The 14810-nt window shown below is 53.0% G+C and overlaps 5 protein-coding genes across 5 annotated transcripts; 3 read left to right on the forward strand and 2 right to left on the reverse strand.

Annotated features, from left to right (window-relative positions):
* Window positions 1–1271: 1271 nt before the first annotated feature.
* On the forward strand, window positions 1272–2120 carry IAQ61_010271 (uncharacterized protein; the record flags this gene model as incomplete). Its single annotated transcript, XM_003841604.1, has 1 exon — window positions 1272–2120. One exon carries the CDS (start codon window positions 1272–1274, stop codon window positions 2118–2120), a length of 849 nt encoding a protein of 282 aa, XP_003841652.1.
* A 1612-nt stretch (window positions 2121–3732) lies between these two features.
* IAQ61_010272 (uncharacterized protein) lies at window positions 3733–4305 on the reverse strand (the record flags this gene model as incomplete). The annotated part of the gene is made up of 1 exon (XM_066098729.1): window positions 3733–4305. The coding sequence occupies one exon, from the start codon at window positions 4303–4305 to the stop codon at window positions 3733–3735; it is 573 nt and encodes a 190-aa protein (XP_065951274.1).
* Window positions 4306–4687: 382 nt separating this feature from the next.
* IAQ61_010273 (uncharacterized protein) lies at window positions 4688–7957 on the forward strand. Its single transcript, XM_003841606.2, has 2 exons — window positions 4688–5917; window positions 5969–7957. The coding sequence occupies exons 1-2, from the start codon at window positions 5402–5404 to the stop codon at window positions 7697–7699; spliced, it is 2247 nt and encodes a 748-aa protein (XP_003841654.1). The 5' UTR covers window positions 4688–5401; the 3' UTR covers window positions 7700–7957.
* A 442-nt stretch (window positions 7958–8399) lies between these two features.
* Window positions 8400–9983, forward strand: IAQ61_010274 (uncharacterized protein; the record flags this gene model as incomplete). The annotated part of the gene is made up of 4 exons (XM_003841607.2): window positions 8400–8913; window positions 8975–9159; window positions 9218–9468; window positions 9530–9983. 4 exons carry the CDS (start codon window positions 8400–8402, stop codon window positions 9981–9983), a joined length of 1404 nt encoding a protein of 467 aa, XP_003841655.2.
* A 783-nt stretch (window positions 9984–10766) lies between these two features.
* IAQ61_010275 (uncharacterized protein) lies at window positions 10767–14192 on the reverse strand (the record flags this gene model as incomplete). The annotated part of the gene is made up of 1 exon (XM_066098730.1): window positions 10767–14192. The coding sequence occupies one exon, from the start codon at window positions 14190–14192 to the stop codon at window positions 10767–10769; it is 3426 nt and encodes a 1141-aa protein (XP_065951275.1).
* Window positions 14193–14810: the final 618 nt, after the last annotated feature.

The following is a 14810-nucleotide window of genomic DNA, read 5'->3' on the forward strand; positions in this document are numbered from 1 at the left end:
ATACTACACTCCAACAAGGTAGCCACCATCCACCATCCACCATCCACAACATCCATCCCATCCCATCCCACCCCATCCCACCCCACCCCACACTATCCTACCCAAAACAATCCAAAACAATCCAAACTCCCACACCCCCCACACCTCCCCCTCGCCCCCCTTACACCCCAATTCCCAATTCCAATCCCACCCAATCCCACCCAATCCCCTCATCAAACCCAACTGCCACATCTTCATCTCCAGAGAATATTTTGGCACAACAATATACCGTAGCATACCGGTAGATACATCGCAGCGTATGCATGTGCGTGTGCATATGTTCAATACAACGCCTTGGTCTTGCTGGGTGTGGTTGGTACTGGGGCAGTGTGTACATTGATATACATGCTCACACGTACCAGTACCGGTGCGGTGCGATTCGCACTAGGTAGCGGTACCGTACTGCATGGTAGGAGTACCTAGCACCAAGGTACATGCACACGATACCCAATCCAGTACCCACTAAAACTGCACTAAATCTCCAGCCCGGTTCCGATACATCGATGCACGAGGATGCTGTAGATCTCCCACGAACTCGAAGCCTACGGACTAGAACCAGGACTTGGGTGTGGGGCGCGTGAACTCGGGTGCCGGTGCTGTTGCATGTTGTAGGTCTTCTAGGCTGGGTAGGTGGGCGGGAGAGGGTGTTGTTGTTTATATGAGCATGAGTATGAGCATGAGTATGGTATGGTATGCTGTTTCCATGGTAGTACCGTTCATACAGTGTCGTAGTCTGCTGATAGGGACAGCGTTCAGCATGAATCTGGTACGGGTACGCGACATGGAGTTGGATGATCTGTGGGATGTCTTGGGTTGGGGGATGAGTTGCATAACGCTATATACTGTCTCAGCCAAGCACAACCCATTACCGGTATGGGATGGAATCAGGCACGGTGCTCTAGGGTACGGTCCGATCCGGTCCGGTCCAGTCCACCGATATCTCATCTTTTCCAGCCGTTTACCGGTACGCATGCGATGCAGTTCCTAGGGAATATAAAGCGGAAACGTGGCGGAAGCGGTTGGGTTTCTTGTATTTCAGGGTATGGGTTTGGTGGGGGATACATATTCTTTTAAATAAGATTGGATAGAGGGTGTATAGGGTATGGTATGTTATAGCATTTTTCTCTTACGATTGTAATCACGACTTGTTTAATATCAACGGAGACGACTACAATTCACACACCATAATCCACTTGGAAGTCGACGGCCACAACCACAACTCACCCGACATCATGTCTTTCTTCGGCTCTCGCACACCCTTTTCTCCCCCATCCCCCATACGATTCCCAGACTACGACTACGCATTCGACCGACCGCAGCCACGACCACAATCACAACCCACCACGCCCCCGCCTACAACTCTCCCAACCCGGAGCGCCACAACGCCCAAGATCCCAGCTGTCCTCACACCGCCCAAGGCCAACGAAGACCAAGGATACTTCCCCGTCTACAAGGACAGGACGCTCATCCGCCTATCAAAAGATCTGGAGCAAAACTTCCAAACCCAGGCCGCACTGCGAAGGGCGCAAGAGGCGAGGGCGGCGGCGACGACGATGGGTGAGAATGGCGAAGTGGTGGTGGTAGAGGGCAGGGAGGTGAAGAGTAGGGAGTATATACTTCCCCGGCGAAACTGGGAGCCTGTGGTGCGTAACGGTGTGGTCACGCGGCGGGAACTCTTTGTTTTCGGGGAGCTGCCGCGGCGGAATGGGACGGGGCAGCGTGTACGTGAGGAGGCTGCGCCGAGGGAGTCCATTGTGCAGGGGGAAATCGACGAGTATTCACGTGGCCTGCATGCACAGACGCAGCGGGCGTTGGACCAAAAGCTGGAGAATACACGAGGAGAAGAGGAGGGGGCGGAATTGCAGAGATGTGCAAATGTACAAGAGAAAGGAGAGGAAGAGCAGTGGGAAGGAGAAACGGAGATGCAGTCGACGCTGCATGAGAACGATCAAGGAGAGCCTTTGACAATGGCGGAATTCGTCAAGTTGAGTCCGCTACGAAAGGTGTTTGAAGATGGCAACACGGCCGAGTGCAGACCACCACTCTCGCAACTAGAAACTGGATTACTGGATGAGAGTTAAAAATTGCCCTCTGGATACGGTGGCCACAGTCAAGTCATCGTAACACGAGGCTCGGCCAAACCGTGAGAACCAGCCATGACGCTTCGTATCTCTACATGATTAGAAAACACTACAAAAAGGAGTCCTTGTTCATGAGAACCTTCTCAACGCCATCAGATAGTCGCCAACTCCCAGTGATACATAGAGTATTGATAAGCCAGTAATGCAAGAGAGCAAACTCTGCAGCGAACATGCTACATTTCTCGCCTATATAAAACTCCAATGCCGTTAAAGTAAGCGCTGAGTTCCAGGGGACGTGAGCGATTGTATTTTAGACGATCGATCTTCCTCTGTTGAGCGGTCATACGACCATGGTGCCGCTCGCTGACAGAAACGGGCCTTTATTTTGCTTTTTTTTCCCGCTGTTCCGCTGATAGATGATTCTTCGACCGGGCAATGGCATTCGGCTCCTATGGCAAATATGTAGACCAATGAGTACTGGGTCTAGATTGTCTAGGCATCGTTCGTCCGCATGTAATCGTCATAACGTTGAACTGCCAAGGGCAACGAGGGGGGTTTTATCGACCACATATCCTGGTGTTTAGGGGAGGTACCGGTACTAGTCAGCTCGTGTTATTACGGTTCCTATTTTGGAACAACAAATGTAGTAGATTATTCCATATAATTGCGAGAGCTTCGTTTCAGACCCCTTGCGATATGTGCAGGCGGAGTCTGGCATGCTTCTGACATGCGAAGTCTAGGAGGGGGACAGAACGTTGAGTAGTAGCAGTTGGATTGTTTGCCTAGGCTGGAAATGAACTACTCGTGTAGTGTTGCACAAGGCCGAAGATGGCTTTTTTGTGATTAGTCAGCTTAGGGGATGGTAGATTCGGTCAGCTTGGGGTTGGTTGAGGAACTAGGCCTAGTGAGCTAGACTGTTGAAGTGCTTGTGAACAATGGATGAAAAGATGCGCTGATTTTCTTCATGGTGCTACTGTACATACTTGTACGCAGTAGACTCCAATTTTTTTGGTCAGTGAACTCATCGCGCATGATATGTGTGATGAACTGCACCGTACTTCACCATAGGCAGTAGGCATACCAAGATATGGCCGATCGCCTAAGTGTGTCAGTGCGTCCACTTCCCCTATAGGCACGTGCCACGGTAAAGGTGAAATAGATACGGTTTTGTTTTGCGACACAAGATTGCACATACAATATATATTATGCGGACAGTAGGTGTAGTACGTGTAGGCCAGGTGATTGCCATGAGAACATGTCTATCGGGTGGATATAGCCGGCCAGTCATTGCACAATATGCATCCGACGAGGCAGAATCGTCTGTGCATGCAGTCATGTTCTGTGGTCTAACGAGGTGACATTACCGGTAGGAGCACAGCAGATCGGTGCAAAATCTCAAGGTGGGTACGAGCACCGCACGAGTGAGCGAGCGCTGCAAATTGGTAGAAAATAATGATTAAATGGTGGATTCACAACTTACCGCATGCGATGAACAGGCACGACCCGTCTCTGCTCATCGTCGTAGATGCCAACACAACGAGGCACATGTTGCACATAACAGTATGTTCTTATGCCGTGCGCCTGTGGCGTCTCGTGCTCGTGCAGGGGTAGCCTACGTACAGTACTCTGGACGACTCTCGGGTATCGATGCACAGAGCAGTTGAAAATGGCCACTCCTCTGCGCGACGGGGCGAGCATGTGCCATAGATACCGAGAGCCGATTCCAAGGTTTACATCTCTCAGACCGTGCGACGATCGAAAAGTTTGTCATCATGTTTCTTTTTGGAGCTTCCTGGATGTCATCTTTGCAGCAGCTAGGAGGTGCCTTGGGAAGGCCAGGAATAGGATCTCTCCACAAGGTCAGTAAAAGCTTGATTTGGCCAAGCAACACAGACTTTGGGAACACGGATCGATTGGGACATGTGTTTCCATGGGCCTCAGAAATGGCAGTGCCACAGTGGAGATAGGAGACGGGATGGTGAAACAAAGCGCAGTGTTCCTGCACAACGTTACGGCTTTGAGCCGAAGCCACAAGCGAGGTTTCCGAGGAAGGATGCTGGAAATGACTTGCACAATCGCACAATGTCTCTATTAAGAAAAGACGCTCCTTGTCCTGAGATGAGGATGCGCACCAAAACAGACCACCTTGGCCATGGCAGCGAATTTGACGATGGTCGCCTTGCATGAGGAATGGAAATCCTTCGCTAAGAGGTAGTGTGTTAACACTAGAGGAGTAATGTATGCTCGAGGCGCATGGCCAATGACTACTGCTAGCTGCGTGAAGACGGTGCTAGATGACCCATAAGAAGAGCCAGATCGTCGACTGTACCGTGGCTCGTTGGTTGCGGGATAATTGAGATGATGAGGGTTCGTGGATTTGTACCACAGTCCCATGTTCGGTCAGTTGGTCGGCTGGTCGGTCAGTCGGTCGACGGGTCAGGTGACGAGGGGCAGCAAAGAGCATTGCCACAAAGAGAAAGCCAAGAGAAACGAAAGCGCCAAGACTGAGGGTTCCCCAGAAAACCTCACGGTTAGCTGCTATAATATATAATATACTTACAGTAGATGCCAAATATTACACAACACGGCTAACTCCACATCCCCGGGGCCAACATCAGCAGCATCAGCAACGTCACCAGCATCCCCCATCACCATCATGGCCGACTGCCGTATCGCGCGTCCACCATCGGACAGTTATGTAGATAGAGGCGGCGCGGCTTGCTGACTCAAAAGCATAAGCCCGCGCCGGCCTCTGTGGGCCAGAAACGTTAACCTTGATGCGGCCAAGTCAGGGGCGTGAATGCGGATCGCTGGCCGATGCTGGATGATGCTCGTTTCGGGCCAGACAGGGGCTCAGAAGTTAACCCAATCAGCCATGTGTGGGTATCCTGCGGTGTTAGCATCATACGAATCACAGTCTTTCTTCGTGCGGCTCCACTGCCTCGTAAGCCCAAAACGCCATAGGACGTGATGGGCCCTTCCCAAATTATGGCTTCACCCAGAATCAGCTTACCTTGCTATATGACCCTGACCGTTGCCCCGGCCCTGCTCCGAATACGCCGCATCTTTGATTCCTCGTTGGCTTTCGACATCGAGGTGTCTTACCAAGGACCTTTTCTTTGCAGACCTCTGGATCCATTTCCTAGGTCGTTACACTCCTTTGTACCCTTATCGAATCGCTTCAGTATCACATTCGCTCTTTCTTGCTTTCTCTCCGTCACGGTGCTCGTTGGCTCCTCCAGCCCTGATCACTTCGATATATCCGTGCAATTTTCTTCATCATGGCCAATTTCAGCAAGCCGCAGAATATGATGAGCATGTTGGTCGCCCTCTTTGCCCTCCTCCAGGTCTCTGTCGCCTTTCATCATCATGGCGCCCACCACTATGCTCATCCTGCCCGGTCGGTGGATTCTGCCATGGAGGCCAGAATCAACGAGGTCGCTGGCGAACTCGAGAAGCGTCAATCGCAAGGGTACGTTGCCATTACCGGTGTGTGCACCTCGGGCACAGAGAGCAACGGTATGTGCAAAGAAGGCCGCGTTTCCTACCCCCGCCTAGAGCTGCGTGAGTTGCAGAAGAACGCAGACCAATGGAACTTGTATCTACTTGGTATGGAAAGGTTCATGGCCAAGGACATGAACGATCCCTTATCATTCTACCAAATTGCTGGTATTCACGGTCAGCCTTACAAGACCTGGGGTGGCTTTCCAACTCCTCTGAAGAACCAGGCTGGCTTCTGCCCCCACGGCAACACCATGTTTGTAACCTGGCACAGGCCCTACCTTGCCCTCTTTGAGGTACGATACATAATCCTAGCTTTGTTATGAACAGAACTGATGACATTGCAGCAAGCTTGGTACCAATGCGTGCTAGAGGTCGTCGCCGAGTTTCCCTCAGACCAGCAGACGCGATGGAGGAACGCGGCGGCGACTCTCCGTATACCATACTGGGATTTTGCTATTGACGCTGGCGAAGCTGTTCCCTCGGCGATACGTGACCAAAGGGTCACCGTCACCAAGCCATCTGGACCTGCCACCATCCCCAATCCACTCTACTCCTACAGCTGGGGCCAGTCAGTCCCCAGTGAGGTTGGTACAACCCCATGGAACAACTGGCCTACAACTCTTCGTCGCCCCGTTGGTAATCCCACTCGTAGTAATAACAACGAGCTGCTCGCTCGTCTCAACGCCGCGCGCGCAAACTTGAGGGACCGTATCTTCGCTCTATTTGCTAGCAAGCAAAAGTTCGGCGATGTCGCCACCTCTGCCATTGGTGTGCGAACATCTACGAGCGGGTCCGGTGTTGACAGCTTTGAGTCTGTCCACGATACCATTCACAACACGGTGGGTGGCGAGAGTGGCGGCCACATGTACCATCTTGAAATCGCTGCTTACGAACCGATCTTCTTTCTTCTTCACGCCGGTGTTGATCGCCTCACGGCCATGTATCAGCTGATTGTACCCGACTCTTATGTTTCCCCCGGTAACATTCAGAAACCCATGGCTCAATGGAACACGGGTGAGCCGAAGAACTCGTATACTCCTCTCAAGCCCTTTACCAAGGACAATGCTGGTAATTACTTCAACAGTATGGATGTCAGGGAGACCCGAAGTTTAGGCTATCACTACCTCGAGACTGCCGATCGCTCTTACCAGCAAGTCGCTCGTGCCGTCACCGCTCTCTACGGTGGTGGCTCCAATACCATGACTAAGCGTACTGACGACAAGACTGGTCAATTTCTCGGCCGCTCATTCAAGGAGGGTGACTACCACTACGTCCTCAACATCATTGCGAGCAAGTTTGCCATGGACGGATCCTACACGGTGCACTGCTTCCTTGGCAAGCCCAGCGACAAGACTACCGGCAGTTCCACCGCCCCTTACCCGGTTGAAAACTCGACCGTCCCTTACCCTATCACCAATGCCACAGGCCCTGGCCCGATCGAGAACTCTACCAGCCCAGACTGCAACAGCACTTTGGAGGCAGACTATGACCCGTCCCAGGATTACACCCAAGGCCCCAACTACGTTGGCTCGTATGGTATCCTCGGCGGCATGAAGGCCGGCGGTGGCAACGCTTCTGCTCTTCCTCTTATGACCCGAGGCTCCATCCCCTTGACAACCGCCCTCCAGGGTAAGGAGCACTTTGGCGAGCTTGCGTCGCTGAAACCCGAGGATGTTGAGCCCTACCTAGCCGAGCATCTGCACATCAAGGTTGTCGGTCTCAAGGGCGAGCTGGACCCCGACGAGATTCCGCACTTCCATGTTTCGGTCGGGAGCACCAAAGTTATCCTTCCTGAAAACGAGGACGATCTTCCCGACCTAAGCTCACCATACAAGGTCCTTCACGATGCTACCATCAATGTTCCTGCCGGAAAGCCGTTTGAATACGTGCCCACCGCCCTAGACATCCCGCTCCCTGACAGCCCAGAGTACATTGTGCCAAGTCAAGATGGCAAGAGACCTACTACGCCTTTCCCTGTCCCAAATCTACCATGGGAGGAGGATGGCTACTGTGCATCCAAGCAGGTTATTCACTACGTTGACCCAGCGGGCAATTTCCTGTATGCCGAGATGTAAAGAAATTCCAGAATTTTTATTTTTTTTTCTTTTAATCTTTGTTTCCATAGCTTGTGAGCGTGAATGTTGTTGGCCAAGGGGAAGAAGGGAAGAGGAGGGAGGGTGCAACGTGTGTGCGGTGCATGTGTTGGTAATCTTACTAGAGCATAATACTTTTACCATGTATCATTGATCACGGAGTTTTTGTTTTCTGACATAAAATCCAGGATACCCATGGGTCATTTGCCCATTGTAGGTTTTTCTTTGGGGGCGGGGGTGTTTGTCTGTTCGTCTTTACATTTGGTTGTTTGTTGAAGGGGGCGTGTCAGTGAAGGACCTCACGTTTGGTTCGGCACGTGCAAGCGATGTCATTGGCCCGTGCTCCACGTTGCGGCCTCGGTCGCATTGGCGGGGCAGTCAGTCAATGGCGGGGGCACAGCCACATTTCGCTTTGGGCAGGAGCAACCATGAATTGAAACAGGACAGGCAGGAGAGACAGTGCAAGAACACTCCACAAACATGTTATCCTGCTGTCGGAGAGACGGCTCTGCAAACTCTCGATGCAATTGATCCCTTCCATCAACTCATTCCGAACAATGAAAAATGAAACAACACCGCTTGCAACGTCCACATTTGCATTGCCTGCAAATCTTTTTTTTTTTACCAGTTAGGGCCCTCTGACTAACACGGCCAAGTCCGTTGGTCTTTCTACCTTACCGGTATGCCATTTACCCCAGCTAAGAGACAAACTCCCCACACCCAAGTAACCTGCCCTGAACTGGCTCGCCGTTCACTCACTCCTCGTCACCCCCCCTCCCCCTTCTCCCTCGCATTTCCACGTCAACGACCGCCCACAATGTCCGTCACCGTCGTCCTCGGCGCCCAATGGGGCGACGAAGGCAAAGGCAAACTCGCCGACATTCTCGCGCACGAATCGCAAATCTGCTGCCGTGCCCAGGGCGGCAACAACGCGGGCCACACGATTGTCGCAAACGGTGTGACGTACGACTTCCACATTCTGCCCAGTGGGCTGGTCAATCCGAGCTGTGTGAATGTGATCGGGAGTGGTTGTGTCGTGCATGTCCCGAGCTTCTTCAAGGAGTTAGAGGCGCTAGGGAAACATGGTCTCAAGACGGAGGGACGGATATTCATCTCGGATCGTGCCCATGTCGTGTTTGATGTGCATCAGCTGGTTGATGGGCTGGAGGAGGTGGAGCTAGGTGGCGGATTCATTGGTGAGAGCTGTGATGTTTGAGAGGATGATAGGAGGGCGAGATGCTGATGGTTTGGCCGTAGGTACCACGAGGAAGGGTATCGGCCCAACCTATAGCACCAAGATGACTCGTAGTGGTCTCCGCATGTGCGACCTCTTCGACGAGCAGATGTTCGAGACGAAACTCCGCCGGTTGGCCATGGGCTTCCAGAAGCGCTTTGGGGACTTGCTCAAGTATGACGTTGAGGAGGAGATTGCAAAGTTCAAGGTACAAATGGCTTGTTTGGCAAGGACTACAGAAGACGCTGCTGACATATATTCAATAGACTCTCCGCGAAAAGCTCGCACCCTATGTCGTCGACCAGATCCCACTTCTCGCATCTGCAAAAGAAGCAAAAGCCAAAATCCTCGTCGAGGGGGCCAACGCGCTGATGTTGGACATTGACTACGGCACATATCCCTTTGTCACATCCTCCAACACCGGTCTAGGAGGCGTCATCACAGGCCTGAATCTAGGTTGGCGATCAATAAAGGAGGTCATCGGTGTAGTTAAAGCCTACACAACGCGAGTCGGATCGTAAGTGCAAAGACCGCCACTTCTCCAAACACAGAATCAATACCTAACTCCCCCATCCAAGCGGCCCCTTCCCCACCGAACAACTCAACCCCATTGGCGAAAAACTCCAATCCACCGGCCACGAAGTCGGCGTAACCACCGGCCGCAAACGCCGCTGCGGCTGGCTCGACCTCGTCGTCGTCAAGCACTCGCACGCCTGCAACGACTACACCGCCCTCAACCTCACCAAACTCGACGTCCTCGACTCGTTTGACGAGCTCAAGGTGGCCACCGCTTACAGCGTCAACGGTCAGCCCCTCGACGGCTTCCCTGCTAACCTCGACATGCTGGCCCAGGTCGAGGTCTCGTATGAGACCCTGCCGGGCTGGAATAAATCGACGACAGGCGCGAAGAACTGGTATGATTTACCGGCGAATGCGAGGGCCTATGTCGAATTCATCGAGAAGTTTGTGGGGGTGAAGATTAAGTGGATTGGAGTTGGACCTGCGCGGGATCATATGATTACTCGGGCGTAAGAGGGGGTTCTGGGAGGAGGGAGCCTTTTTGCCTAGCTTATTGGTGTATCCGCACATGGCGATTGATGGGGAATATGATTTGACTGATTTCTCTCTGGCCCCTAGAACATGTGCTCATGGCTAGTTCTACCGGCTGGCTTGTCCTCACCTAAGATGTTTCACCTGCAAATCAATACAAAAGAAACAAAAAGCTCCTGCCATGGAAGGATGGGTTAGAAAATCTTCCTTCTAGCCCCTGTGCTGCGTCTTGGCTTTTATATCATGTATAGACGTACAAAACATGTTGTCTCTTACCCTTGACGTTGAGACTTGAGATGTATTCCATGACTGTGATTATACTTTTACCTACATCTATACAAGAGTTCGCTCAAGGGGCACACAAACAAGACAAGGCAAGACCAAGCTGGACAAGACGGTGCAAAAATGCATAGCCTAAATAATGTGATTTGCAGGGGTATCAAAAAACGCCTAATTGAATTTGGTCGAGGGCGGGGAGAGGGGTGGGGCCATGGAAAGTCTGCCTCGATTCCAGGTCCAGGTCCAGGTCCAGGTCCAGGTCCAGGTCCAGCTCCGACCTAGTCTGTCTCAGAGTCTAGGTCTGGCATCAGCATCTCCACCCAATCCCCAGTCCAAGCATGATCCGCGCAGGGACATGTACATGTAGAGTGTGGGGTTTGACGCTGTCTTCCTCTTCCTCATCTCCCTCTTCCCCATCTTCCTCATCATCTCCCTCTCCCACTCCCACTCCCACTCCCAATCCCAACCAACCAAACCACACAGACACTAAGCCGGCGAACCCGCAAACGAAGGAGTAGCAGGTAAACCCGCGACCGGAGAAGCAGCAGGTGCATCGCGAAATGTATCGCTCTGTTTCTTCTGGCCATTGAGGAGGGGGCAAAGTCTATTCGTAGGGTTTAATTTTTTTTCCACATGAATAACAATAGAGGGGGGGGATACATACTTCTTATTCGTCTTAATATGCCCAACCTCACCACAATTCGCACACTTGCGCGGCGTCGCCCCGCCCTTGCCCAGCCCCTGCGGCCCCGAACCAACCTCGCCAGCCATCTGACTCTTATGAATGCCCTTTGCCTTTTCCCTGCCCTCGCGACGCTCGATATTGCGGGCAAGACGAGCGTATTCAGCGCGTAGTTTGATAATCTGCGCCTGATCGTACTCCTTGTCGCCCGTGGGCTTGATTTCATCAATCTTCATGTTGAGCAGACGCTCCTGCTTCTTGCGCTTGAGGTAGAGCTTCATGACTTCTGGGTCGGTGATGAGCTCCGTCACCTCTTCGTACTCGCCCTGTGCGTTTTGCACGGTGCGGGTAATCTTGAGTTTCTTGCCGCGTGTCTCGGCGGCGCTGTTGCGCGAGAATTGCGACATGGTCTCGTCGTCGGCGCGTGCGAGCGGGGTGCCTACTTCGGAGCGTTGGCGGGTGAGGCCCCGGGCTGCTGCGGCGGAGTCGACGTCTTCTTCGACTTCAGAGGGTGGGGCGACGGCGGAGAGGGACTCTTTTTGCTTGTTCCAGATCCGCTTGATTGCGTTCTCGTACATCATCTGTTGCCGCTGCACGTTGTAGCTGTGACCGCCGAGTTCTTTGAGCTTCTTGGCATCGACCCGATCGGCCGCGCTCTCGCCCACGTCGCGGAATCCACCCTTCATGGACACCTTGATGAAGCTGAAACCCAGACCTTGACCGGTGGGATCGCCCTCGCCGTGGAGCTCCAACATGGCCTTGCCTGCACAGGCGTTGAGGAAGTTCTTGGTCGTGTTCCAGGGTGCCAGCTTGACATCTGCATTCTCATTGTCCTGCTCTTCGTCATCGTCCCGGATCTCGTTCGACTTAATACCGGCGTCCTGAAGCTGCTTGTCTCCAGCATGCATCGAGTCAATAAGACAGACATCCTCTGGTTTTATCCAAGTGCGCAGCACAGGCTCCTCAGGAATGGTCTCGCCAGGCACAGGCTCCCAAGTGCCAATGTCCTTCTGGTACTTCATGATTTCACGCATCCGAGAACGGTTCTGCGCAATCTCCGTCCCTGGAAGATGCTGCTTGATCATCTCGTTGCTAACCCAAGGCTGCCTTGCGCCTCTCTGTTGACCTCGCCTGTACAAGCGGAACGCCAGCATCTTCAGACGCTTCTTGGAAGCTTCCGTAACCTTGCGAGCGTGTGTTCCAGGAACCTCCACACTAGGAAACTGCTGGCCAACAACCATAAGGTTCGGAATGGTGCGCATGTAATATTTGGGTCCATGGACACCAGTAGAGCTTCTGCTAACCAAGAAGTCGGTCTCCGCAGGCTTGTGTTTGAACACGGGAGCACGATACATGGCATTGTGAAGCGTCAAGACTTGCTGGCCCGGCTCGACCTGACCAAACAGCGAGAAGGGACTCTTGTCCTGCGGTAGCAGCACCGAAGTCTCACCAATGCCATCGTCGGGTTTGGGTCGTGCAGTATCATCCATGTCTTTGCGACGGTAGTAGTTGAGAATCTTGATACCCATGCCGAAGTTGGACAATGTGGTCGGGTACTCCTCGGAGTATTCGGCAAGCAAAAGATCAGAGTTGTCGCCGATGTTGAGATCCTCCGCCGTAGCAAACGCCTCTGATGGCTTGAGATTTTTCTTATGCTTCCTTTTGACTGACTTAAGCATGGAAATACCAGCTCGCTCTCCAGGCTTGAAGGATATGGTAGGGCGATGGAATGACCGAAGTTCGCGATCGGACAGATTGACCTTGTAGAAGGGCCATTGTAGCTTCAACGCCGGCAAACTATGCTCAACGTTCATGTGGCCAATGGTACTGCGAACCTTCTGTTGACTTCTCTCCTTGAGCGCGTCATATGCCTCATCGTTGGATATATTGTATCGCTTAAACATTGGGTTCGCAAGACTTCCACGACCATCGCGCTTCAGACCCAGACCCGTTGACCGTGGCTTCTGCGGCTCGGTAGTCGGTTGCTGTACATCGAGAAGCAGATGTGGGTCGTTCATGTCCAGTAGAATCTTCTTTGCCACTCTCGCCGTCTCCAGCTCTGGATCATCCCAAAGGGGCAGGTCTGCGTGGTCGTAAATGGAGAAGTGTATGGGCTGGTCGCCACTTCCGAGCTTTCGCTTCTTGTTGGGCGAACCGAATTCCATGTCGTGGTCCGGCATACTGTCTGGTGGTGTCGGTGGTTGCTTTTGGTCAGGCATGCTCGTGTCGCTTGCATCATCGGGAATATCCCAATCTGCGCAAGCAACCTGGAGTTCACTCCAGGACACATTACCAATCATCTCGCCTTCATCAATGACGTCGAAGTTTTCCATCTCCATCTGGTCATCGTGCTCTTGGTCTTCCTCGGTAGTGCTGGCAATATGAATGAGACCACCTTGATCTTCCTCCTGTTGTCTCCCAGACTTGGGTGTGGGCGCTACAGCGGGCAATCGAAAGGCTTTCTCCTGATCCGGCGCGATATCAAGACTCAGTTTTGTAAACGCCATGGGCTTCATCTGCTTTTGGGGAACCTTTGGGATGTAGTAGGCACGTTTGCGGGGCACCAAACTAAAGAACCGTGGCGGCTTGTCGGGTTCAAAGTTGGGCCAGACCTTCTCGAAGTCTTCCTTCGAAGTCTTTGGAGGCGGCGGCGCCTGACTCTCCTTGCCACCACGAGCTTGTGCGAACAGGGCCATCTGCTCACGGTACTCGGGGTCTTCGTCCTCCTCTTCCTCCTGCTCCTGCTCTTGCTGTGCAACAGTTTGCGTCATGTTCTCAAAGGACGGTCCCTGACTGTCACTCGTGATGTCCATGTCGTCCTGCCCAACACCTTCCACCGACTTGAGCGGTTTATCTTCGCCATGCGTGTGCTCAGGGCTGGAAAAGCCAGGACCGTCGCCAAAGAGATCGTCGCCAAACAAGTCTTCCATATCTGCGTCCTCGCCATCACCTGAGCCTTGCACAGTCGTACCGCTGTAGTTCTGCAGCGCAGCCATATTCCCCTCATCATCTGCAAACTCCTCCTCTGGCAAATCATCGTCACTGATGTCCTCAAAGTCAATCGCATCGTCCGCTTTCTCGCCCACATCCAGCTCGCGATTTGCCAGGCTAGACCAGATATCGCCTCCACCCTCCACCGCGCCTTCCTGTGCCTGTCGCAGAAACGCATTGAACGCATCGTCCTCGGGCTCCTCGTCCGCGCGCGGGGCCGCTTTCCGGCTGTCGTCCATGATCGCGCGCGTATGGTGACTGACAACGGTCAAGGGGATGTTGGGCGCAGAAGCGCTTTATCGGCAAGAGAGCACGGCGCGCACGGGGTAGTAATAGAGGTCTCCCCGACAGCCTACAATAAAGTAGCGGTGGGTGAAGGCGCGCCGCAGAAGCGGGTGAGTTCGTGCGAGGGCACGCGCGCCGTCATTCACGCAGCAGCCACCATCAATCACTCCAAGTAGCGTTGAGTATATCCTCGAATGGCCAGGCTGGTGTCCGTTTTGCGTATGCGAGAGTCGAATTCTGTGCGCTGTGCGTATGGTGTTGATGGAGCCCGCAGGCGCGTTGTCGTGTACAAGTCACGGAGGCAGCGAGGCGATCTGAGCGGCGGCGGGGAGGCACGTGATAATGTCTGTGCGCAGCAAACGGTCACCTTGGGACCTACAATAGTAGTGTTCCACTGCCAATATATCACATTACTTCATCTATTCTAATTGTATGTATCTTATTGTTCGTCTATCATAGTATCCGTTACCTCTCAAAAGGTGTTCCAGCAGAATAGTAATACTACTATCTACGAGTAAATTACCATCTCCATCCAGCAGAGGTGGGGAGATTCACCACCCAAACCCGATTAG

This window comes from Plenodomus lingam (assembly GCF_022343315.1).
Source record: "Plenodomus lingam strain CAN1 chromosome Unknown contig_8, whole genome shotgun sequence".
NCBI lineage: Eukaryota > Fungi > Ascomycota > Dothideomycetes > Pleosporales > Leptosphaeriaceae > Plenodomus > Plenodomus lingam.